The sequence below is a fragment of the Chaetomium fimeti genome (assembly GCF_033439085.1).
Source record: "Chaetomium fimeti strain CBS 168.71 chromosome Unknown B0H64scaffold_3, whole genome shotgun sequence".
Lineage (NCBI taxonomy): Eukaryota > Fungi > Ascomycota > Sordariomycetes > Sordariales > Chaetomiaceae > Chaetomium > Chaetomium fimeti.
This window is the reverse complement of record NW_026944331.1, coordinates 4,522,863-4,549,149: the sequence shown is the minus strand read 5'-3', so window position 1 is coordinate 4,549,149 and position 26,287 is coordinate 4,522,863. Positions and strand designations below refer to the sequence as shown.

The following is a 26,287-nucleotide window of genomic DNA, read 5'->3' as shown; positions in this document are numbered from 1 at the left end:
TGTTTCTGCGGCCGCATGCGATTTTGCAGAGTCCAGGTTTCCTGCGAGTCTCCCATTGGACCCCACCGTTCCTCTCCCCACGCCCTGCCTGGTTCTGCCACGCGCCACAGCGACGGACACGTGTAGCCGCTACCCTGGGCACGGACCATGAAATGCTCCCAGCCGCCTCGACCGCCTGCAATATAATTTTCTGAAGCACTCAACCACCCACGCAACAAGCAGGCCTGGCAAACAAACCAACGCCCTTTCTCGGCAACACCGCTGCTTTTGTGCAGAACCTGCGGTTGTCTCTGCCGAACGCAGCAGCGCCGCCGGACTCGTTGTTGTTTTTTTGCTTTACGATATCGACCGCCGAGTGGTTAATGGTCGTGTGTGTTTTGCCTTGCAGCCGCTGTTTCTGCATTTTCGGGGTTGGCCCTTGCGCAAGGTCCTCATTCTCCGTCAGTTGTTCCGTCATCGCCTCTCAACCTCATTCTCCCCACGCGACCTGCCCGGGTGAAACAACGGTGCTACCAACTGGTGCTGCGCTCTTGAACATCGCGCCGTCCTACAGTGATCCAAAACCCCGATCGCGACAACGACCGTTACCATGTCTAACTACGGCATGCCTGGCGGCGGTGGCGCTGCTGGCGCTGGCGACTCGGACGCAAACCCAAAGTTCGAATCGCTGCTCGCGCAGCTCCGCCTCCAGTCGTCGCCCAGCCCTGGCCCTAGCGCAGGTTCTGCGCCCGAATATTCCGGCCAGTTCAACTACCACCACGGCAGCCAGTCCTTTTATGGTCATCATTCAAATTCTGACTCGCCTAACCTACCGAGCCATGCTCAGAACGCCATGGATTCGCCCGCGTTTCTGCCCGAAGCTCCCACGCCGCCCGTCGGTTTTGGCCACTCCCAGTTCCCCCCGGGAATGATGAATCAGATGGGTGCCGCTCGCGGTGGCGGGGCTGGCGGGGGGGACGGCCGGACCGCGCATTTGCTGAACCTACTCAAGTACAACAGCCAGAATGGCCCTGCGAACCCGCACCAACCGTCATCTCGAGAGCTGCCAATGAATTTTGCGCCAGCGCCAATCGCACCTCCCGTCATCCACGCGCCCGCTCCGGCCGCCGCCGATCCCACAGGCTTGCTCGCTGCCCTTATGAAGGGCAACTTACAGTCCGATTCCGGCAAGCCCGAGCCCAGCCCACCGTCCTGGAATCAGGCCGAGCCCCCGTCCGGCACGCAACAATACCTGCTTAACCTCCTTAACAGGCCAAAGCCCAGCCAGCACGACGGGGCGGACCCCGCAGAATCCAGCCTACTGACCCCGCCACCTGCTACCGATGACCCAAAGGACAACGAGAGCTCGCATGGCGGCCGCTCCGCCGAGCCGACCCTTGTGGGCACCCTAGCCTCGCGCTCCGAGTTCGATTTCGAGCCCAAGAACACCGAGTCTCCGCCCCCCAAGTTTGACTCGACCCCGCATTCACAGCACTCGCAGCAGTCCAGCTCAAGGCAGCCCGGTATTCTTGGCTACTCGGACCATTTCGACGGCCTCTCAGCGTCGTCTCCAGTCCATCGGACACCGAAATCTTCCACCACCCCCGGAGCTTCCGGTTCGGCTGCTGGCAGCAGCCACCCTGCTCCTGTTCCGACCCAGATCCTGAAGAACCCCGAACCTACCCAACCGTCGCATGAACAGAAGCGTCCAGCCAGCGACCGCGGCTCGATCGACAGTCCCGAGCACGCCAGGCGCAAACTTGAGCACCCCGTGTCCCCGCTGTCGCAGGCCCACGCCGCCTGGTCTGCTGGCAACACTGTTTCGCCTGTGTCAAACCTCGGCGGCGCTTCGCCCCATGCAGCAGCTCCCCTTGCCGGTCGGGCCCCCAGTGAAGAGAAGAAAGAGAGTGTGGCGGACGCCGTCAGCGGGCTTGCCGAGCAGGCCGACCGAGAAGCCAGGGAGGCGTTGACCCGGGCTGAACAAGAGCAGGCCGAAGTTGACACGGCCCATATCCCAGAGCACGCGGCTAGCGCTAGAAATGAGGAAGGATCCTCTCACTCGGCTCGAACCGCCTCTCCGGCTACCAACAAGGAGCGCGCTGAGGAAGAGGACAAGGCCTTCCTCGACTCTTCGCTGGCGCAAGACTTCGCCCAGGAGCCCAGGGACAGTGGAGATGACACAGCACCGGCGGCTCAGGGCCCTGTAGCTGACAGCTGGGAGAGCGCCGAGGCCGAGGAGATCGTGGTGATCGAAGAGACGGCCGCCCCTGTCAAGGTGTACAACTTCCCCATGAAGCCCTGGATCACCATCAGCCTGCAAGAGATCAACGAGTCTCGCCCGGTGTTCCGTGAGGAGGCTATTCTCGACATCGCACGCCTCAAGAAAGACTTCGATCAAATTGACCGTAACCTGGTTTCGGCCTCCGAGACCTACATGGCCTACGGAATGTCCAAGGCTGGCGGCCTTCGGGTAATCAGACAAGAGGACGGCAAAGACGCCAAGCTCTTCACCGACACCAAGGATCGTATCTTCAACGTCGCCATCTCAACCTCGCCATCCCACCACCATCCGAAGGAGGCTATCATCGGCACCGGCGTCAGCGGAACGGTGTACTGGGTTCAGCTCAAAAACGGCGACCGGGACCACCTAGAGGACACCCATCCGGAGCAATACGGCTTTGCGCTTCCCCCCATCTCGGCTCAGGAGGGCGGCGATGCTCCCGGCGGTGTTCTCAAGACGCGCGCTCGGCCCTCTGCCATGCACCCCGACTTCTTCGCCGTCGGCAGGGGCAAGTCAATCAACATTGTCTGGCCCGCTTTCGTGTTCGAGAACGACCTCTTCAAGAACGGGCACGACCGCGTTGTCGATACCGAGAAGCTCCTGAAGCAGTGTTCGCTGAAGATCAACACCGGTAAGGCTGGTAAGGACTTCACTTTCAGCCAGGACGATACGCTCGTTGTCTCATTGGACAAGTCTGGGCGGGTGAAGTTCTGGGATGTCCGCGACTTGACGGCCATCAAGGAGGGTTCAGACCCTCTGCATCCCATGCCGGCGCGGACATCGCTGGAGGTCAAGGAGCCGCTCATGACCCTGACTACCACGCCCGAGGGCGAAAAGGCGTGGCCTACCTCAGTGTTGCTGCTGGATAAGTTCCGACCGTACCAGAAGCGTGCCGCCTTGAGGTACATGATTGTGGGCATGAAGCAGAACCACACCCTCCAGCTTTGGGATCTCGCGCTGGGCAAGCCGGTGCAGGAGTTCAACTTCCCGCACAACAAGGAGTCCGACGCTGTATGCAGCGTCATGTACCACGCGCCTTCCAGCATGATTATCGTCGGCCATCCTACCCGCAACTCGATTTACTTCCTCCACCTCTCGGCTCCTAAATATTCGCTGAAGAACCTATCACAAGTCGACTACATCCAGCGACTCGTCGCTCAGGATCCGTCAATCCCGCAGCCTGAGTCAACTGCCGTCATTAGTGGTATTCGGGAGTACTCGTTGGCCAACAAAGGCATGCTACGCAGCCTCAACATCCTCGAAAACCCCGCGGCCTCAGGCGATGGGGACGAGCCGACGCTCTTCGAGCTGTATGCCATGCATTCCAAGGGTGTCACCTGTCTGTTCATCAAGCAGTCCGAGCTGGGTTGGACGAAGGATAACAAGGTACTTGCTTCCGCCGATGCTGTGGAGGCTGGTCTGGCCAAAATCTCGAAGCTGGTAGCCCCGCCTCCGCCCCAGGCCGCTGAGGCACCGCATACCAACATGACCGGCGATGCTCTCGCAGCCCCGCAGATTCGGATCGCCACCCGCGGCGCCAAGGACGTCGTGCCTAAGATTGCGTCGCCCCAGGTCGACGAAAAGAAGGGTTCAGAATCCATGACTCCGCCAAAGTTTGAGCGAAAGGACGAGGTTGAGACACCTGGGCCTGCCCCGGAGAAGAATGAGAAGAAGGGTCGGAAGAAGAAGGCCACTGCTGCTGCTGCCGCCGCCGCCGCTGCTGCTGCTGCGGCTAGCGACCACCCGGCTTCAAATGGCACTATGGAAATCAATCGGGCGCCCTCGCAAACCAAGGGCAACAAACCTTCCCGCCACGCTGATGCTACTTCGGACGCGGCGTCAAGCAAACCATCCGCCGATCTCGCATTCACTTCCAATCCGGCTTTCCAAGAGCAACTCGACGCCGTGGTTGGCAAAATGGAGTCGCGCATTGTTTCCAACCTCTCCGGGCGCTTCGACGCCGTCTTCAACGAGATTCTGAAGCAAATGCAGAGCTTTCAGGACAACCGCGACTCGGCCTTTGCCAGCAATCAGTCAGCGCTGCTGCAGATGGTGGCAGACGTCCTCAATGACAACACCGAGGCGGTCCTGAAGAACCTGATCATCACTGAGATCAACAATAACGTCATCCCGTCCGTTCGCAGCGCTATCGACAGCTCGGTGTCCGAGCAGCTTAGCGCCAAGTCGACCGCCCAGGTCAATGCCGTACAAAGGGAAATCCAGAGGCTCCTTCCCAGCGCTGTCAACCAGGCCATGCTGAAGCCAGACTTCATCAAGCCAGTTTCGGACAAGGTTTCGCATAACGTCAATGCCCAACTGGAGGGCCAAATTGCCAAGTCGCTCAGTGCTCTCACGCCCGCCATTGCCAATACGACGGCTCAAAGTGTGCATCAACGCATCGTTGAAGATGTCGGTAGCCGGATCAGCGATGCCTTTGAGCAACTTGACGAACGCCGCCGCAATGAAGACGCCAAGCTCGACCGGCTCATTGCCCAGACGGAGGACCTCTCCAGTGCGATCTCGTCCTTGGCCGCGTCTCACACGCAGATGCAGCACGACCTTGCCGCCCTTAAGCAACAGATGCACGACCAAAGCCGCGAGAGGGCCTCGACCGCCGAAGAACACGCGCGCAGCCACACTCATTCCCACAGTGCCGCTGGCTCCCACGGCCTACCCAGCGCTAGTTCTCGAGAATTGGTCAACTACCCATCCCAGCACCAGCAGCACCAGCAGCACCAGCAGCACCAGCAGCAACACCAGCAGCAGCACCAATCCCCCGCGCACCAGCAGCCAGTGCAAGCCCCGTACTCGCACCAACAGCAACAACAACAGCAGCAGCAGCAGCATCAGCAGCAGCATCAGCCTCGATTCGGCAATCAGGAGGGTCAGGTTGTGTTCGCCCCACTCAGCCGTGAAGAGCGCCAAAAGCTGGAGCTTGATAATTTAGTTGAGGTGATCGATGGCCTGATGCGATCTTCCAACTACGACGAGGCAATGCTGCGCTGGCTACAGTCGGGTGACAAGGCGGAGGAGATCTTCCAGCAGGTGCTCTCTAGCTACAACCCAATCTTCGTGCAGGATCTCCAGCCTCTTCTCTTACTCTCGGTCGGCGCCACCGTCTCGGTTGACCTGAGTCGCAGCTCGCAGAAGCTGATGAAGAAGGTTAACCTCTTAGAGGTCGTGGTCTATGCATTCAACCAGAACCTAGGGACCTTGGTACGTTTCCTCCTTTCCTCTTCGCATTTGACACACGTACTAACCCATCCGCTCGTGTTACAGGATGATCAAGTCCGGGAAGTCACACCCAAAATCATGACGCTCCTAAAAACGCGGATCGAACAGCTCTTCCTCGAGATCAGCCGCATCGCGCCGCACGATCCAGCGCTGAAGACGCTTTCCAACATGAGTCAGGTTGCCGGACGCGTTGCCGAGAACGTGCAAATGCGCCACAGCTCTATGCACGCACCCGGCCACATGGGCGCTCCCTACTAAATAATGACAACAACCACTAAATGGTAATGGGCAATATGCCTCTCGGGGCGGTCACGGTGGCTAGTATTGATTGATACCCCGGGCGAGCGCGGCGGTTCTCGGGTGGCAGCTTGGGACATTCGGGGTAGGGTGGCTAGTTTCATTACGTCGGCTGGTATTTTTCTTTCCTTGGTGGTGTCCGTGGGCCGGTTTTTTTGCGCGTCGGGCAACTACACCCCGAAAGGAACGCGGGTTCTGCCCGCCATCTTGCTCGTTGGTTGGTAAACTGGACTTCCGGCATCACGCTAAGGTGTCTGGAGGGTCTGGGGGGTCTGGCGCGCTGTGAATTTTCGTGTATGTACAAATACTATGCTTTGGTTTTCAGATGACACAACCGGCCTCGTGATTCCAGTCTTCGTTGGCATTTGCTCCCGAGTCGAAACGCAAACCGCGGTTAAGTTCTCCCTAGCAGCTTGAGCAGTTCTCTATGGACATCAGGTCTCCCCCGAGATAAGATGATCAATTAATCTGTACATCGTACTCAACCGTCTAAAATGCAGCCGGGACGGGGGGTCGTTGGTTGGTACCCTCCTCGCACGACCACCATAATCCGACCCGGTCAGCAAACGAAATGGCATTCATTCATCACGCCCGGTTCGCCACCAACGCTACCCCTCCGAACCGACATTGTATATGAGAAGCCATGAAAATGGCGGTATTTACAAGCCGCGAAATGTTGGCGACGCCGGCAAGGACACTCTCCCAACTTCCCTTCGTCCCGGTCGAGCGAGGGCAGCGAGGAAAAGAATGATCACGAAACGGAGCCATCAACCTGGATTGGCGTCAGCCTCGGTGTTGGCGGCGGGTAGGCTGAGCTGGACACCAGCGCTTCGGTCAAACCGCTCTACATGGCCCCAGCAATGGAACGGGTCGCTATGGCTGACCGACTACACAGCCTACGAGACCTTGAAGGAAAAGGCTATTGTGGTAAGGGACAAGGTGCTCCGGCTTGATTGCAAAGCATTCCTGTGGGATAACTATTCTTATCAGGGCTGTTGAGTTTGTTGTTCATAACGCGGGCGGTATCGGCGCACAGCGGCTCGGTTTGGTAGCCTAGGGGCATGATGATAAAGAGCCCATGCTCGCTCACGAGGCTAAAGAGCCGCTACCCATATTCATGCTACCCCTAATCGAGGGGTATGAGCTCAACAACAAGCTATGGGTGGCCGGTGGTGGTCTGGGATGAGGAGACCTACGACCACCTAGTGAGGCCAGTAGTCGGGGCAGAAACAGAGAAGATAATAGCCTAACCGATTCAGAAAATGAAGGATTGCCGGCACGGCAGCCCAACCGCCGTGAGATCAGGTGGCTGGGAAAATGACTAGAGCATGGTGAGATCACGTTGGATATTCATTGTCATTGTCGAGGCTGGGAAACGGGATCAGTCACCAGTCCGCATGCAAATAAATGTATTCGGAGCAAGACACACTCTCTGGCAAATAATGGGAACAAGAAAGATGTTGCGTGTTTGTTGTACAGCAACGATGGATTGTGCTGTGCATAGGTGAGGTAGGTAGGTATTATTAGTGCCCGAATAGAATAGCGGCGAAGTCGCCACGTGCTACGCTGCTGCAGTAGTGTTGAAATAAGCAAAGAGTTGTCCAAGGCAGGGTCGCTTTCTCGCCTATCCTGTCCTCCAATCCTCTCTGACACGCAAACCCGGCACCGGGAAGCTTTGTCTTGATCGAGTTGAACTTTGTGCGCTTCGGCTTCCGAAATGCAGGGCGTGAAGACCCGGCTTTCTTCGGGAGCACCCAATGCCGACTTGATTTGACTGGCGGTCCCTAGAAGGCGACCGACACGAGGGCGAGAAGGTATGTTTCCAAGACCGGCCGCTGGCGATTCGGTAGTTAGATCTTTCAGTGTGTGCTGGACTGCAAAGCCATCCCTTACCAACCGTGTTCCATGGGATCTGGGCTCGGCCCTCGAGGTACGGGGATGTCGAAGACGCCGGTGACAAGAGCGACTCCCCCAATCAGAGTGGTTTGTTAAGACCGCTACTGCAAAGCATGCCACACCCTCTCGTCAATACGAGCGTGTGGCTTGCTCCAGGCGCTTGGCAGCCACGGAATCGACTCTCTCTCGCATGACATGAGCAACACTACAAGGTTCATTGTTCGACTATAAACCCCCGTCCTGCCGCTCTTCCGAATAAAAGACTCTCTCCCCTTAGTACTTAATAGCTCGGACGGAACACTGCTGCTCCACATAACCGACACGCTCGTTTCCAGCATCATGACAAAACTCACTCCCCTCGTTGTGGGTTTCCTCATCACCCTCGCCTACTCTACGCCCCTTGATGCCCGAACTGGTGGCAGCGATGACGGACCTGGCTGCGAACCGAAGCCGCCACGCGATGGCAAGTGCTGGGAGGACATTCTCGGCCTGGATTGGACGGTTCACGGTTTTGACTACCATGCCTCATACACCTTCACCAACCCCGCGCACCAGAACTCGTGGGGATATGTCAACTTCAACTTGACCAACACCGTTGTCTCCTACACGGCCGTCTGTGCCGCCTCTAGCAGCCAGCTCTCCGACTTTTTCTACGGGACCGTCGAATACTCCTGCAGTCTGCCCGCCAGTGCCCCCGCCGGCGCCTCTGTGAGGTTCCGCTTTAGCCGCCCATCTGGGCAACTCGATATCACCGAGTCCATTATATGCAGCGAGGAGAAGGCAACGTATGCTTCCTGGAGACCTGTGTTCCAGTTCCATCTCTGCGTGTGTAGCCAGTGCAATCAGCTAACGGCCATTTGTGTGGAACAGAGGAACATTTGTGGTGACGGGCTTAAGTGATCTCGATCTGACGTGCACCGACACGACCACCGTGACCCCGGACTGGAAGCCGGGGCAGATATATAGCCAGCGCCTCATTACATGCGCACCTGTTGACGTAACCTTTCAGCCTTCCCAGGTTGTTGGGTGATGATGTGTGCCGGGAATGCGAACGGTAGGTACCTAGGTAGTGTTTGGTTTGGTCCGGTGAAAGTGGGTTGTTACTATTCGGTCAAGATTGCGAGAAGGATTCGCGTACCATCTAGCTGAATCAGTCCCCTAGCATTAGCAGACCGCGAAGTTACGAGGCCGGGTGTTGAGTATGTACATACAATTCTCAGCCCGTACGTATGTGGCTGTCATATATAATTGCACACACCGCCACCGTGGTCCGGTCCCCATCCCGGTTCGTAGTTGTTATTCTTTTGATTTTCATCCCTGTCTTTTAGTGTGCCGCAGTCAAGGTGCAAGCCAGTCAGCATTGATTACATGTCAGCGTTCCACAGGGAGTCGGCATGAGGCTTAAATCTGAGGCCTTTCGCAAGCCTTATCATTTCTTCTCACACCCTCGTGGCCGATCTCAGCTAGGCAGCATGGCTGCCATGATTTCTGCCATGGCTACAAACGCTATATTGACGTGTGTGCTGTGCTAATAAACCCGGAGCCTATTTCACCAACTGTCTTCCCTTTTGATCTCATACCCTCTAGTCCCATTGGGACTATTAACGGGAAGGGAGTCTAGTTCTAACGTGCGATAGTCCGCAAGCTCCGCGATAGCAGTGATGCCGGCGGGTTCGCTTTTCACTGTCGTTGGGGACACTGTACTTTGCATCGTCGCTGATTCAAAGTCTGGGCTGCCGACGTGACTCTGAGGGATTTCTTCCTCCAACTCCCTCCTCCCTTTTCGCCTCCCTAGCCAAAAGGCCAGGAAGGCAGCGAGAGCAACCGCGGCGACGGGCCCGATCACCGCGCCGGCGATCCAAGCCTGTGAGGTCGGAGAACTCGGTTGCGATGTGTTGGCCGACTCGCGAGCGCCCGTCTCAACCGGCGTCGATGGGATGGCCGAGGGTGTAGTCCCCGTGCTAATAGTACTCGAACCCGGCGACGGTGTGGGCGTAGTTCCCACCACGATTTCCCGATACACGGTGGAGGCATTGAAGCCAGGCTGCACGCAGCCGACTGCCGACCAGCTCAAAGCGGCGGAAGGGTAGCTTTGGTAGATGGTCATGGTGTAGCAGTTGGGGATGTTGGTGGCGCTGGGAATGGGTCAGACTCTCTACCATCATTGGCCTGCTCGAGTAAGCTCACCAGACATAGGTCGAGCCGTCCATCCTCGTCGCCGTTCCAGCGTTACATTCTGTAAAAAACTGACAGTCCTCGCCGGCCACACAGCACGCTGCCCACGTGCTGTGAGTGGTATGTGTCGAGCCGGGGACACATGACCATGTTCCCACTGCGCGCGCCCCGCGTCAGCCGCCAGAAGAGAGCGTGGAGGGGGTGTGGTGAGGTAAATCAAGTGTCACTCACCCGAGCTGGGGGCAGTCGTCACAAACCCCTGGAACTCTGTCGGCGTCGCGTCGTCCGGGAATCTAAACGTCTGCGCGGAAACAACACTGGGCTGAACAAGCATGGCTACGGCGAAAAGGCAGCTCCCGAGCGGGAAGAGACGCCATGAGAAGCCCATGATAACGACGAGTATACTTCGTACAGGTTAGGTATTCTTTGCGGGACAAGTCGTCGCCACGACCACGACGAGAAGGGAAAAGGGGAGGAGGGGAATATGAAACGCGCTTCCTGGGACTGTGCCGCAATTCACGGTTAAAGCTCAGACCACACTCGGCGGCACATGGATCCCATTTCAGACGCGAGAGATCGCCCCGGAAATTAGCTCGTCGGTTTAAGGATTTTTAGTTCCTTGGTTGGCCGTCTCCACACACACAGCACCGACTCCTCTTCCCAAGCGGTCGCTCGGTTTGGTTCCGTTAAATCCTTCACCGTGTTCCTGCACCTTCATGTCGCGATGGCACGCACAGCACCATCCAGCTCTTAAGCATTACTGTATTGTAGACTCCAAGCCCAACTGTATGGGATCCCACGCAATTTATCTAGTATCTTGGGAACCGCCGTAATACCCAGCAGAGCCCCCTTTCTCTTCCCTAGCTACTCAGGTAGGTAGCCTGGAGGCATTAGTTGGCTGGTAGGTACTTAGGTAGGTAGGTAGTTGGTAACAACCTCTACCGTCTTTTTAGGCACAACTTGGCGCGCGGGTAAGCACATGTTCCGGGAAAGACCCGAAACCAAGGGGGGAAGGGGACTGGGGGGAGGTATCGTTATTGGATGTATCTACAAAGTTAAGCTTGGGAGTCTGTCAAATGTACTCTGTCATGTCATTGTGTCTCGGGAGAGTGGTTCTTTTAACCCGGGCGGTATGTTCCTGTCGAGACATACCGATACTAGAATTGCTGGTCGGGTTCGCAGTCGATCCCATAAAACAGGGCCGACACAATTCACATGTTATCCGTTGTAGGGGGCTGCTACCGGTATGTATGGCTGCTAGTACCTATGTGCGTGCGCTGACATCTCAACAAATTCAAACCTTGGCCGCGGCGGCAGGGCGCAACACAAATGTGACCATGCTCCTCGACGGTACGTTGCCCGAGACCTTCCCAGTAGCATCCACTGTGGCCGCGATGGGATTACAGTCCCTCGTGTTGTCCGTCACCCATGCCGTAGCATTGGTAGCCACGAAGTCGCCACCGCCAACAGTGATGGTCACGGCCCGTTCACCACCACTGTTGATGACCTGCACCGACACCATCCCGTCCACGTTACGGAAAGCCGTTGTCCTCACGCCGCTGCCCGAAGCACCCACACGCACCGCGCCAGGCCTCACAAAGCGACTCCAGTTCGCCATCGCCCACAGTCGCTTGGACGGATCGACCTGCTTGTTGACGACGCGGATCATCTTACTGTTGGTGTTGCTGCTGCGGTCCTGGCCGCCGATCCAGTACAGGTACGCCGACACGTTGGCGCCTGTGATGGCCGAGTAGATGTGGTTGGCCCACGTCATGCCCTCCCCCGCGCCGCCGTTGGAGTACCACGCCGACGTCCACGCGCCGTTGTTGTCAGCGGCCTCCGTCATCCACGTCTTGAGTTTGGTCGACAGCTGGGAAGTGGCGCTGGATGTGTAGCTGTGTCCCGTCACCGTACCGAGCATGGATTGCGTGCTACCCATCTGGCTTAACATGCTGTTCATCGTGGTCCATCCCATCGTGTCACAGCAGTTTATGATGACGGAACCGAGATCGTTGTTGTCGAGGGTCGGCCGGAGGACTTTGATAAAGTCGGCGGCCTGGGATCCGGAAGACCGCATCGATGCGTACGAGGTCCTGTGTGCGTGCGTCAGCGGCGAATGGCTGTGATGGGGGGTGGTGGTACGCCGGAATCGTCAGAGACACAACTTACGTGTAATCGGGTTCGTTGAGAAAACCAAGGTGGGTGATAGAGATGTTGGCGGCGGCGTAGTACTTAACGTACTGCATCAGGTAATTGGCAAACGCCTGCTTCCAGTCTCCGCTAGAGCAGCTAGCTCCCGACACGCCACACAGGCTGCCGCCGTTGGCATCGTTCCCGTTCGTCTTCATGTATCCTGGCGCACTCCAAGCGTTGGCGTAAAACGTCTTGACACCGTATGTGTGCGCCGCCTCGGTTGACACCCACAGCTGACCGTTGTCGGAACCGTCCCAGACGTATTTGGGTTCGGCATTGGGGCCGCCGGGGTTCCTCGGCTGGATCGACACCATGTGGTCGTCGCTCATGTCCGGGGAGGATCCGATTCCGTTTCGTAGGATACTCAGTCCAGCGCCTTTGTCCATACTGAACATCAAATCCAAGAATTTCCGCTGTTCCGTCTCGGAGAGTCGCTTCATCGTCACGGCGCGCTGGAAGGCTTCCGAGGTGCCGAAGCCGTCCATGGTTTGATATGTCTTCCCGAGGTCAACTGTGATGCCCGTGGCTTGACGGGGCTCGACAGTCGATGTCGCCATCCCCGGCGCGAGACCGAGGGGGGCTACCAGAAGGTGTGGACGCATTGTGACGAGCCTATTACCAGGAACGAAGCATGTCGATCTGAGGCACGAAGACAGTCAACAACACCAGGTCACCGTTGATGTATAAATATATCCAGGGCGCCCTCCGGGACGCGTTGCCCTCCGACCGCATATGGTACTTGTTTATATTGCCTTCATCACCACCGAGAGTATGCCCAACCCAGAATCATGACCGCTAGTATCTACGTGTGGCCTGAATATTCTCCGTCAATTTTTCCGTGGCTTGGCACTTTCGTGTTGTCGTACTCGACGGCAGCATCGAACAGGGGCTCTCCACGTTTTCTGCAACCTCGGGAATTTTCCATGCCAACAGGGAGAGGCTGCCAGGCACTAGGAATGCGGGGTGAAGACACCCTGTCTCACTCTGGAAGAGGACGTGTGGTTGGAAGGAGTTTTTTATGTCCGTCCGCTTTGATATAGGGTGTCGTTCCACGCCTATGATGCAATAGACGACGTGACAATGGACTTGGCACCTAAGATGGTAGACCGGATCGATAATTCCGCCAATTCACGAAGACTGTTGTCCCTGTAAAGGCTGCTGGAAGGGCCCACGTCTCCCATCGCGCCAAAGCAGGGACCGTCGTTCATGTCCGAAGGTTGTCCGAAGATAACGGCTAAACTAAATGGTCGCTCAGGTACACCAGCGTTGGTGCTTAAGCGGCTAATATAGCATGCAACCCTCGCCGTTTTCTCCCGTACTATGTATAGACTTGGCCAGCTATATATTCCTTCAAATGTAGGGCCGAGACAATACCACTATAGCTACGTTCTTTACCTTGCCCCTCCGTATGATGCTCCCAACGTCAATCGGGGGGCCTAGTACGGCAAGGCTTGTATTCTTTTGTTTTTTCCCCTATGGCTGTTCCTCGACACTCACTTGTTTGTAGGCGGGGAGGGGCATGGATCTCACAGAACGAGACTCGGTAAAAAACGACGGGGTCAAGATGAAACCGAATCAGCGTCCCGCTGCTGATTTCCTATGTATCAAAAGACTCAAATTCGTTCACGGTCCCTGCCGCGTGCCGTTGTGTCATCCAGGCAGGCGGTCAGTGGAAAGCGATATGAAAGCTCAATGGGCCATTCTCAAACACTGCTACTTGGTTACGTCCCGACCGAGGAAGAGAAGACAGGACTTGGAGCAGAGAAGACAGGTGGCAGATATACAGGTTGATAGGCGGAAAGGTTACTCCTACCGGCATACCTATTTCAGCCATACTAATCAAGCGGTTGCTACGAGGTACAAGCATCACAGACGCCCGTGGATTGTCTTCTTTATTACCAGTGTTGAGCTAGATGTAACATAACGTGGGCCGTATAGACTGTTACATAGAGCAAGAATTGCCCTGATGCTACCATAGACTTACCTGTGAAGTTACGCGGTGCTAGGACGGTGTTACCTCACTGTGCATGCCCGTTCTGCCACGAGCTATTCAGGAATACCCCATAGAGCTCATGGTTCATATAGGCTTCTACGGCCGAATCACCGGTTTTCTTCCAGCCGTAGAGCCAAGGTACGCTCTTCTCCCACTGACGTACACATGTAGAAACTCCCCTGGAACTTTTTGGATGTATCGGCAAGTCTAGTCAAACATACCTATAACACTCGATCACTCTCTGCACGCCCTAATATGGTTGATACATGGTCCACGCGCGGCCAAAGTCGAGGACCTGCCCGCCGAGGCAGCTGCCAATGTGGATATTGCGGATAAGGATAGCATTCTTCGCTTCAACATTGTAAAGGGGTTAAAACTAGGTGTGGGCCCGGGGAGTACCTGTGGGTACCCGGACTAGTTGGACCTAGAAGGACTATGCGTCGATTTGAGTAACCTGGATAGACTCGTAGGTTGTTGTAAGTCCAGCCTGAACATAGAGCAACCTGGAACTTAGCGGTTTGTAGGTGGGCTTTACCCAGCCGATTCCGAGAGCTAACTATGCCTAGTTTAGGTGTAGTTATGCGGGTTGTATTATATTAAGGTTATATGAAATAAAATAGCCTAGTAGCTTAGAGCTGTGAACAGATAAATCTCTGAAGCTAGTAGAACTATAGTGGGTGTAGTTAACATTGGAAGTGCTTTACAAAAAGAAAACGATGAATAAGTGAAAGAATAATGAAAAACAGAAAGAAGAAAGAAAATAAGGAAGAAAAGGGTAAGGAAAGAAAGGAAGAGGATAAGGGAAAAAGGAAAGAAAAGAAAAGAAAAAGAAAGGAAAAAATAAAAGAATTAAAAAGATAATAAAAAGAAAGGAGTTATACCTCTCTAGGTTTTAGTATATAGAATATACTACTATATGATTTTTTAGATATTTATAAGCACCTAAGTAATTAATATAATTATTATATTAATAAATACACTTTATTTAGCTTTACAGAGCTTAGAAACCACTAGTTATTAATTAGATACTAATGTTTTTATATATAATAATATATAATAAACCTCTTATATATAAAGCTCTAAAGGGGTTAAAGTATATAAGTTATTAGTAAAGATACTAGATTTAATATAGCCGAATATTATATAATTAAGATATATTAATAGTAGTTACTAAGCTTATTATCATGGAACGACCTAAGGGGCAGCCCGGGGCGGCCACAGCTGAAGGCGCAGAACGCCGACAGCCAATCGCTAAAAGAACCAATAGGAACGGTTATTACCGGCTGTTAGTGATAATGGAAGATTATCACCAGCTGTTAGTGATAATGGAAGATTATCACCAGTTGTCAGTAACAACGGAGGATTATCACTATGAGGACGGTGATACTAGATAGTATATAGTCACTCGTTCTGGAGAGCTCTGGGAGTTCTCCAGTTAGCAATTACAACTACAGTTCGCTACAAGCTCGAGAGCCTACTGTTGAGACAAGTCTTTGTTGTGCACCCTTTGGCTGCACCGAACCTAAGTACCCTTGAGAGGATACCTTCAACCGATACTAAACCCTAACAGGACGGGTCCAGAGACAGGTTCGTTACACTTATAGTAAACTATACTTATAATTACCAACTATAGAGCTCTCAGAGACTTCTAGAATTAGTAACTATATACTATCTAAATATAAGCTAGCTCTTTATAACTCTTAGAGAACCTTATAGAGCTAGACTCTATATAGAGATTTAGGAGCTTATTTATTATCGGATAAAGCCCTAGGTTATCTGTAGCAAATGAAAGGAGAAAATATAGTTAAAGGACTATATTATATTATAAGGCTTAGTAAGGAGGTTTTTAAGTATAGATAAGCTTGATGTTAGGGATTAGTTCTAGTAATCTTCTAGATCTAATATATAATTAGAAAGAGAGGTCTTAGCTAGGAATAGAGGTTATCTTTGCTAGTAAATTGCCCTAGTTATATAGCCTCTATATATATCTAAGTATTTCTTTTAGTTGTTTTTTAAAGACTTTAATTCCTAGTTAGGAGCCTCTAATTAGTTTTAATGCTTTTTCTTACCTTACTAGAGGAGATACCACTAATCCTTAGCTAAAGTAATAGTAAAAAGTTAACAAAGAAGTTATCTTCTAAACTCAACAATTATAAGAAGTACTTTAATATACTATTTTCAACTTTATTAAATTCTTTCCTTTAATCCATAATAAAGATTTACTAGAGATCCTAAACAATTTACTACCAAATTCAACTAGATCTTTTTTATACTCTATTAAATAGATAACTAACATTAGAGCTATTAGTATAGCTATAATAGAAGCCTTTCCCTAGGGAAGTAATATACTACTAGGATAATATAGAATCTCTTTAAAACCTAGATATAAATATACATATAAGATTAGGCCAAGTAAACTTCTATAATTGTAAAATACTATAATAATACTTAGTAATAAGAACACTAATTATTTACAAACTTCTATTATTATTTAAGGTTCCTAGATAACCTTTTTGCTTTATAATATAATAATAGCAATACTCTTTTATTTTATATAAAGGTTTTAGCCTTAATTAACCAATATATCTTCTATATACCCGAAAATTATAAAGGGATAGTTTAATTGGTAACTTAGGTATAACAGATTTAACAAATAAAAGTACTAGTGGATTATTACCTATACTTTATTTATTTATTATTATCCTAATATTAATATAATAGTAAAGTATATTATTTCTTATTATATAGGTGAGGAAATACTTGTTTTTATAACGATGTTTCTTATTATACTCCTATATCTAAATACGATATAAATAAATATCGAAATACTACTACTTCCTCAAATTTCGAGGTAGGAAGTATCCTATAATATTATATTTATAATAGTAATAAATATTTAGCTATATATATAGATTAAATATAAACTTACTAAACTAAGTATTAGGGTACTAATGATAAGAATACTATAGCTTCTAGACTAACTAGTTATAAAGGAGATAGTAGATATTTATAATAAACTCTAATATTATAAATATATTTCTTCTAGAGGATTAGACTTATTAAACTTTATATATTAAATATATTATATACTTATATATATCTCCTTCCTTACTAATTTAGATATATATATAGAAATTAATATTATAGATATTTATTTCATTAAATACTATAAAATATAGTAGATTAGAATTAATTTACTCTAAATCTCCTTTAGATTCTTATTATATAAAGGTTGTTTAGTATGTCTCAAGTATTATTATCTATTACTAATTATTATAATGAAATCTAAAATATATCCATTCTTATATAAGTATCTAAAGGGAAATCTAGTAAAAAGGAGATTAAGATTCTCTAAAAGCTATATATAGCTAGTCTAGTTCTTTGTATCCTTAAGAATACTAGGGCTCTATACTTATATATAGACTACTAGAGACTTAATAAGATTATAGGAAAGGGTTACTAGCTTTTATCTCTAGTTTTAGAAATTCTAGATAGAGCTTTAGTAGGAAGGTTCTTTATTAAGTTAGATATATAATATATTTACTAGTAAATTCGAATATAAAAAGACAATAAATAAAAGATAGTACTTTCTACTCATTATAAACTATTTAAATGTCTTATTCTATACCTTTTAGATAACTAATATTATAATAACCAAAAGAAAGCACTTCTATATAACCAAAACACCAGTACAGAGCCGCACACACTGTAAAAACATAAACCGATAATAGAATCGTTTTCACAAGGGCTAATTACCTCTAGGAACGATGCTGCATAATGGCATACACAGCAGTGAAGCGGCGCAGCCGATAGTGGTTAACGGAGATATAGGTGGGCTCGTATTGAGCTGCTACTACACCCTTACCAACCTTAGCAATAAACCGCCGACCGTACTGTATAATAACGACGATACTGCTATAACTTAGATATAGGTAGGAGAAGATATCTATAAAGAGAAGGTTAGATAATTTATAGTTAAAGTAATAAAAATAAATAACTTTATAGAGGTTACTAAGGATTAAAATAAATAGATCTATAATATTTTTACAATAGTAGTTGCTATTAGATTATTGAGGATTTCTAGTATTAAGCTAGTATATATAATAAAGAATAATTTTAAAGAGATTAAATAGGTATTTTAGGATATTTAAAGAAAGGGGGGGATTATAGTAGGACCCTAGATCTAATAGTTCTATATAGATATTATAGATAGTTATAATATTAGTAATATTAATTATAGTAGTTAGCTAGCTATAGAACTATTAATAGTTTAGAAATATATATTAATAAGATTTATAAAGTAGATTATAGTCTATATCTAAAATATTTCTATTAACTTTAATAAATAAATAACTAAAGAAATAGTTTAAATAATTAATATAGCTATAGCTAGGAGTAAGTAGGATAAAGGCTATATAGAGGCTCTTTAATAGTAATATAATGGTTATATTTAAAGAAAAGGAGTAGAACTAATATATAGAAAACTAGAGATAGGTTATAAAAATATTTAGATTAGAGGTAATAATTACCTTTAATATAATCCTAATTATTATATAAAGGATTTTACAGATAAGTATTAATAGGACTAATATAGAAATACTAAAGAAGTAGCTATCTACTATAAATATAGGTATAAAGATTATAAACGTTAAACTCTATAGAAGGAGATAGGTAAAGAATACCTAGTTTAGAAGGCTATTATTTAAAGTTCTTTTACTAGATTATATAAACTACTTTACTAATAGACCCTTCTTTTAAAAAGAGAGAATATACTATTATAAGCCGTATAAACTTATAGTAAATATACTATAGTATTTTATCTATTATTAGTTTAGCTACTTTATAGAAACCTATAAAAATGGAAAGATTTATAGAAGATATAATAGTAATAGATATAAAGGGTTAAAATTTAAAGAGAATATATATCTAGTAAATATAAACCTAGACTTTATCTGCTATAAACCCTATAGAGATTAAGAGAGAGGCTACTTTACCTTTTTAAAGGACTATCTATAAGTATTAAGATAGTAGAAAAGGGTCTTTAGAGTTTACTATAAATGGCCCTAGTCTTTTATAGCTATATACAGAGAAGAGGCTAGAGAGATAATAGAGTAAAATATTAAAGTTAAAGCCTCCCTCTCTCTAATAATAGGTATAGCTATACTACTATAGAATGAAGGCCCTAGCTAGAGGTTAGGCTATAGAGGGTTTATAGAGGTCCGACCAAAGAGGAGTAGCTAGAATAGGAGAGATACTATATTAAGTACCTAAAGGAGATCTCTTAAATACCCCCTAAAGTAGAGACCCTAATATAGAGGCCTCTTAATAGTAGTAATATTTAATAGGACTCTAGAGGTCTATAGTTTTACTATAGAAAATAGGACTATAATTAGCTTAATAGATATAGATATTACCTCCTTTTAATTAAAGAATAGAGGATTCTTTATTAGAATATTATAAAATTATATAAAAGGATAAGAGATATAATAAAGTAGGAGGAATACTATAATATTCTAGTAATTTAAAAGTCTAGAATAGAGGTAAATAGAAACCTATACTATCTAATAGATTATAGATATTAGGTAGTAATAAACATAGGTAAAGGAATAATATTAATATATATTAGTAAAGAATATATTAAAAGGGGCTAGAAGTTTAAAAGAAGGGATAACTATATAGTAGTAATATTCTATAATAAAACTAAAGAGATATTAATAATATAGTTAGTATATTTACTAGGCTAAAGGTTTAAGGAGTTATATAACTAGTAAGAGATACCCTTTAAAGAACTTATAGAGAGATAGCTATAAAGCTATAATATAGTTATAAGAAATATAAACCTCTATTACCTAGTATAGAATATAGAGAGTAGGAGGAGCTAAAGAATAGACCTATTCTTTAACCTAGTAGATATCTAAGAGGCTCGTACTTTTAATATTCTAAAGTAAGGTTACTTACTATAATAGTATAATAAAGGAGAAGCGAAATAATACTATTAACTATATATAGGCTATATAGACCGTTATAATAGAGTATTAGAGAGTAGGTAATCTATACTTTAAAGGGTTAGACTATATCCTATAATAGATTTCAGTTTATAGGGAGAGATAGAGAGGAAAGTATAGTAAGATTATTAAAGACTAGAGCTAGAAACTAATAAATAGGGAATAGGTTAGGGAGCTTATAGTAATAAATATAGCTATTCTAGAGAAGGTCTACTATAAGGAGGAGGTAGAGCCTCTCTTTAATAAACTAATTACAGAATTAATAGAAATACTAAATAAGATAGTTTTATAGAGAAAGTATAGTTATAGAAGATAGACTATCTAATAAAATAATAAGATAAAGGTAGCTATATAGAGGGTTAAAAGGGTCTATTAAAGCTAGAGGATTGTAAGGGTATAATAGTAATATAAAGAACTTAAAAAAGTATAGAGATCGGCTATTAGGTAATTATAAATAAAGTATTAGAAATAGGGTATCTATAAAGTATTAGCTAACCTTTAAAAACTATAGACTATTAAGAGATAGATAAGGCTCTATAGCTATATTATAGCGGTATTACTAAAGATCCCTCCTCTAATAGAGGAGAATAGAAGTGTTATAAGAATATATAAAGAAAAGTCTAAAACGTTTATTAATGGATTCTTCCTTAATATTATATTAGAGGAGGATCTAGAACTATAGATATATAGTAGTAGGTTTAATAAAGAGTATAAGTTTCTATATTAAGGAGTTACTAGTAAGGAAATTAAAAAGATATTAGTAAGGATAGTAAATAATAAGGTATTTAGAGATAACTAGATTTTAAATAGGTTTCTAAAAGTATATAGTACATCCTTCTATACAGTATTAGCAGCTTTTATAAAGGTAAGTTTTATATATAGTATAGTATCTTCCTATAATAGTTCTAAAAGGGGAGAGTAGTAGTATTTAGAAAGTTAAATAAAACTAAAGAGTAATAGTAGATAGTAGGAGCTTAGAGGTTAATCTCCCTTTTAAATAGTATTAAAAACGTTATTAAAATAATAGTTACTAAAGAGCTCTTCTAAAACATAGAGAAATAAGGTTAGCTCTTTAAAGGGTAGATAGAGAACTATAGTAGATATTTTATATAGAGTTTGTAATAAGGGTGATTATAGATACTATATATAAGGTTTAGAGGTATAAGGTAAATATCTCTCTCCTCTAGCTAGATTTTAAATGGGCCTTTAACTATATTTGCTATAGCTAGTTTATAAAGACCTTTATAGAGATAGAACTCCTATAGTAGACCTTCTAAGAGATTAACTTATTTATAATAAGAAGGTTAATAATATTTTAGTTTAATAATACCTCTTTAGAAAGATATAAGGTAATTATTAAAGTTCTATAGAGGTTACCTCTTTTACTAATCCTCTTCCTTCTATTTATCTCTATACTTTATAAGAGGTTTAAAGATATTAAATAGGTAATGATTATCCTATCTGTAAACTGCTAGACCAGCTGCTAAAATACCAACCTTCAGATCCGTTAATCTGTTAGAATCTGGGAGGATGAGCTACAAACTCTAGCAACATTAATTAACTTCTATAAATAAGCTACTCTCTCTCTATCTAGAGGAAGATATATACAGTTATTCACTATCTTATTCTATAGTTACAGTACAAACTTAAGGTTAGAAAACTGGTAATTATATTATCTATCCCCCTTTAAAAATAAGGCATACCCCTAACTTTCTAATATATAACAAAAACGTAACCTAGAAATGGAAAAATAAAGACCTCCTTTCTCTAAACAGATATATCCTAGCCTACCTATAATAAGGGTATACCCTAGATTATACTTCCCTTTCAAACTTGCTATCTGCTCTAGTAGTAAGTTTATAATTTAATAAAAGTAGAAAAGAAAATATAAAGTAGACTCTCTCCCTAATTATCCCGTTACTTATTCTGTTATATAAGGCGATTGCTATACCTACCTCTGGAGCTACATACTAGGTATAGTCTCTCCAAAGCTCCCCCATCCTTATACCGATTATATTGTTTTTTATAACGTTCCTAGGCTATAGACTCGATAGTCTAGCCTCTCTAACCTTCTCTAAACAGAGGTTCTATATAAGTTCTTAGTAACCTATAATAATTAAATAATAGCTATAGTTAAGGTATAGGTAGCAGGGACGGTATAGGAGTAATGCTTAGATTGTTATCTCTAACGATAATACTAGTATTACTTATATTAATATCCTCTTATTAATCTTAAACCTTAGTAGTATTAATAGGCTCTATATTAGTCTAGCTAGAAGGTAATACTATTATAAGCTATATGTAGTTCCAGAATATAGTATCGGCTAGAGGTACCCTTAGTATTAAAAACTCTAAACTATAAAGGTCTCTAGCTAATATAGCTCTAGGAGTCTTCAGTATTATTAGTAGCTATATAGTTACCGGCCTATATTTAGGTATAGAAGGTTAAGAAGGTAGATATAATAGTACTAGTAACTATTCCTATAGAACTATACCGATTAAAGTTAGTAGTAGTATTACTTTTTATAAGGGTATATTAAAAGTATTAATACTAAATAGTTTACCTATTAATATTTTATTTATCCTTAGGGAGGTACCTATCCTTTAACCAAACATAGTATAATATAAGTCCTACTAGAGGTATATTATATACTTCCGGGCTTAGGGCAGAGTAAGACCTTAGTAGTATCAGGTCTTGTTAAACTTAATATCCTTAATAGCATTATAGAATAGGCGGCCCCAATACTCTTAGAATAAAATACAAGTATAGTTAGTAGTTTATAACCTATATTCCTAAACTCCTAACTATACTATAACCGGTATAATCCTTATAAGCTAAAGACCTTCTTTATAATAGTCTAGAGTATTCTTTAGGAATAGCCCGATCTTAGTAGTAAGGAACTATTTATTAAAGAGCCGGTCTAACTATTTATTAGAATTAAAGTAGAATATAGTATTCTCTACCTAGTTATAGATAGCTAAAGCCTAATATCCAGTATACTAGTAGTAGAGGAAAACCTACTATTTCTTATATTTAAGCTAATACCTTAAATTAGCCCTATAGAGCTATACAATCCCTATATCCAGACTATTTGATATACTATCTAGATAGATAAAAACTTACTCTTTATATATATAAAGAGTAAAGTATAGTAGATTGAATATATAGAACTGCTTAAGCTTGTATTGCCTATAAATATAACTCTCTATATTAAAAAATATAGCTATAATATTATAGAAGGGGGTACTACAGTATAGAGATATAGGGTTGCTAGTCGGCCTATACTAGCTAGGAAATAGGAACTAGACTATCTCTCTATTTATAGCTAGGTTCAGAGAGGCAAGCTAGTCTAGATATCTTATAATAACCTCTACTAGATAGTTGATAGTAGGTTATATTTATAGAATAAGCTTCTATAAAAACTTACTAAGATATATATAAGTAGTGAAATTAACCTTCTACTTATAGAGAAACCTCTTATAGACTATCTGGTCCGAAACTCCTATAAGTAAGAGATTAGGGTTATCCTTAAAATAATACTTATTACTATATAGGTTAGGCGAGATTTCTATTAGCTCTACTAGATATATATACTTACTTATCTATATAGTATTTTTATATAGTATTGTAGCTGTTAGTTATAAGGCTGGCTATCTAACTAGAGGGTAATAATAATTATTAGAAATATAAAGGGTTTAAAATTAGGATTAGATAGATAGTAGTCTTCTTATTAAGAAGTAATAGTTATAATATTAGAGAAAGGAATTAAAGCTATAGAAGATATAAGAAATAACCCTCTTGATAGACTATTAGTTTATAGCTAACTTCCTATTCTTTCTTACTTCTAAAATCTATAGGAAGGATCCTTTTTATAAAGCTAATGTAAATTCTTATTCCTAAGATAGGGTTTTATATAAAAGCTTTCCTACAATAGGAGGTTGTTATTCCTCTCCCTCTTCCACTTCTTCTTCTATCTCTCAACTATAACCTTCTCTACATTTCTGTTTCTTTACCTTCGCCCTCTATTCAGATATATCTCGGTCTGGTTTTCCACTTCCCTTTCGAATTTATAGTTAGGCTCCTACCCTTAAATTCGTAACTGCTAGAATATCTTCTAATAAAGAGGATAGTCTATAGAACTAGGCTTATACCCTGTTTAAACATTTAACTAATTGCTCTATTAACTTAATAGTTACTTTAAATTCTAATAATACCGCTCTGTAGTAATATATTTAGATCCAGTATATATAGAGTAAGGATCTCTATATACCGGTTAATACCAGCCTTATTAACGAGGTTAAGCCTATATTACCTAACTATAAGTTTATTCTTTACTATAGTATTTTAAGAATCCGGTTTATTAAGTATTTTAGCTATATTTCTATACTCTATCTATAGTAGGAGCTTACTCTTAATACTAGTTTCTATACTAGTTTCTAATATAAGTTTAGCTATTCTAATACTCTAATAAGTCGGTATTTTAAGGATTCTATTAAATAGATAATAGCTGCCTTCTAGCCTATATATATTAAGGTTTATAATTGTAGTCTATTTAGGTACTAGCTGTTCTACTTTACTTAATAGAGAAACTAGGCTCTGGCTCTATTTATATAGACCTTTATAGAATAGTAGATAAATTTAACTAAGGTCTATCTAGATAATATAGCTAATCCTTCCTATTAGGAATAAAGTACTTTATAGAAAGTATAAATCTTTATATTAGCAGTTAACTTTAGAGCTATCTATACACTTAGAGGATCCTAAAGACATTAAGCTAATATATATTATTTAACCCTTTATTAATTATATCTTTTTACCTAACATTCTTAACAATAGATATAGTAACTCTATCTAGATAGAGAAGAAAGGTAAGAATTCTTAGGATAGGATTTCTTTTAGTAATATTAGTTATCTTACTTATCTACTGAAAGCTTGGGGGTTGCTAGTATAGGAGTATAAATACCCTTTAGCTCTAAACTTTTAGATAGCTAGATTATCGATTTAACCAGATTAGGAAACTGCTATTTCGGACTAGGTAGCCTGTTATAACCGATACTACAAGTAGGCTAAAAAGGTTTAGATATAGGATTAGAGGGCTTATAAAAGATAGGAGAAAAAGTAATAATAGGTTTATAAAGAGTATAATAGGAGCTGTTAATAAATAACTGGGTATTCTTTATAGTATATTAGGTAGTAAAAGACAGTATTCTATATAATCTTATATATAATTCGAAATCTTACCTTTTTCTTTACTATTTATAATTATATTACCGCTTACTATATTGGTTTCTTTACTATAAATCCGAATCTTCTATACTAATACTTAGCCTCTAAGCTACTAGAGACCTTAGCCCTATCCAGTTCCTAAACTAATACTACCTATCCTCTATCTAGATAGCTCTTACTCTTATAATCTTTAGAAACAAAAAGAAATATAAGGTTTTAATACTATACCTTCCAGTAGTTAAGCAATCTTCGGAATAGCATTATATCTTCTTAATAGGAACGGAAATACGGAAATCTTCGAAATACTAGATAAAAGAAAACCTATAGTAGTATTTTAAGCCGATCTACCTATCTAGATATATAATTAAAAGCTAAATAGAAAGTATAAACATTTCGCTATAGGATAGTTGCTAAGCTGGTACCTAAAAGAGCTCTGGAGACTCTATAAGCCTATAGGGTTAATATCTTATTCTATATCCTTAAGAAGATACTACTAGCATTATAAGGGTAGAAAGCCTAGATATTTCATCATAGGGAGGTTACTAGGTAGGTACCTAAAAGAGCTTTAGATACTCTATAATCCTATAGAATTATTATTAAGTAATAGTTTAAAAGAGCTCTAGATACTCTATAAGCCTATAGAGTTAATATCTTATTCTATATCTTTAAGATAATACTACTAGTATTATAAGAGGGTCTTAGTAACTGCTACTCTCTAGAGGTTATAACCTATAATCTTTTAATACCCTTAAAGATATTAAAATCCTATTATAGTCCGTTTGGAATTAGGTAGGCTATGGTCTCCTAGAACTTATAATAAATTATAGTAAGAATTATTCTAGACCTCTCTATATATAACAAGTTAGACTAGGAATTTAGGATCTCGTTATAGCTTCTTAACCCTAACTCCGATCTTAAATAATAGATAACTAGTAGTAGCTTTAAAGCTAATCTATCTATTTAGAAATAAGGAAATTACAATATTAGAAAAGAAAATAAAGAAAATA

The 26,287-nt window shown here is 43.8% G+C and overlaps 4 protein-coding genes across 4 annotated transcripts; 2 read left to right on the top strand and 2 right to left on the bottom strand.

The window, feature by feature from the left end:
• Nucleotides 1-136: 136 nt before the first annotated feature.
• On the top strand, nucleotides 137-6,119 carry B0H64DRAFT_474085 (uncharacterized protein). The gene is made up of 2 exons (XM_062808031.1): nucleotides 137-5,476; nucleotides 5,540-6,119. The coding sequence occupies exons 1-2, from the start codon at nucleotides 590-592 to the stop codon at nucleotides 5,750-5,752; spliced, it is 5,100 nt and encodes a 1,699-aa protein (XP_062661592.1). The 5' UTR covers nucleotides 137-589; the 3' UTR covers nucleotides 5,753-6,119.
• A 1,907-nt stretch (nucleotides 6,120-8,026) lies between these two features.
• On the top strand, nucleotides 8,027-8,717 carry B0H64DRAFT_318767 (uncharacterized protein; the record flags this gene model as incomplete). The annotated part of the gene is made up of 2 exons (XM_062800406.1): nucleotides 8,027-8,472; nucleotides 8,558-8,717. 2 exons carry the CDS (start codon nucleotides 8,027-8,029, stop codon nucleotides 8,715-8,717), a joined length of 606 nt encoding a protein of 201 aa, XP_062661591.1.
• Nucleotides 8,718-9,098: 381 nt separating this feature from the next.
• Nucleotides 9,099-10,413, bottom strand: B0H64DRAFT_393861 (uncharacterized protein). The gene is made up of 3 exons (XM_062803669.1): nucleotides 10,094-10,413; nucleotides 9,875-10,019; nucleotides 9,099-9,822 (listed from the first exon to the last, which is right to left on the bottom strand). Exons 1-3 carry the CDS (start codon nucleotides 10,248-10,250, stop codon nucleotides 9,237-9,239), a joined length of 888 nt encoding a protein of 295 aa, XP_062661590.1. The 5' UTR covers nucleotides 10,251-10,413; the 3' UTR covers nucleotides 9,099-9,236.
• A 743-nt stretch (nucleotides 10,414-11,156) lies between these two features.
• Nucleotides 11,157-12,657, bottom strand: B0H64DRAFT_458819 (glycoside hydrolase superfamily; the record flags this gene model as incomplete). Its single annotated transcript, XM_062807425.1, has 2 exons — nucleotides 11,157-11,955; nucleotides 12,032-12,657. The coding sequence occupies 2 exons, from the start codon at nucleotides 12,655-12,657 to the stop codon at nucleotides 11,157-11,159; spliced, it is 1,425 nt and encodes a 474-aa protein (XP_062661589.1).
• Between the last annotated feature and the right edge of the window lie 13,630 nt (nucleotides 12,658-26,287).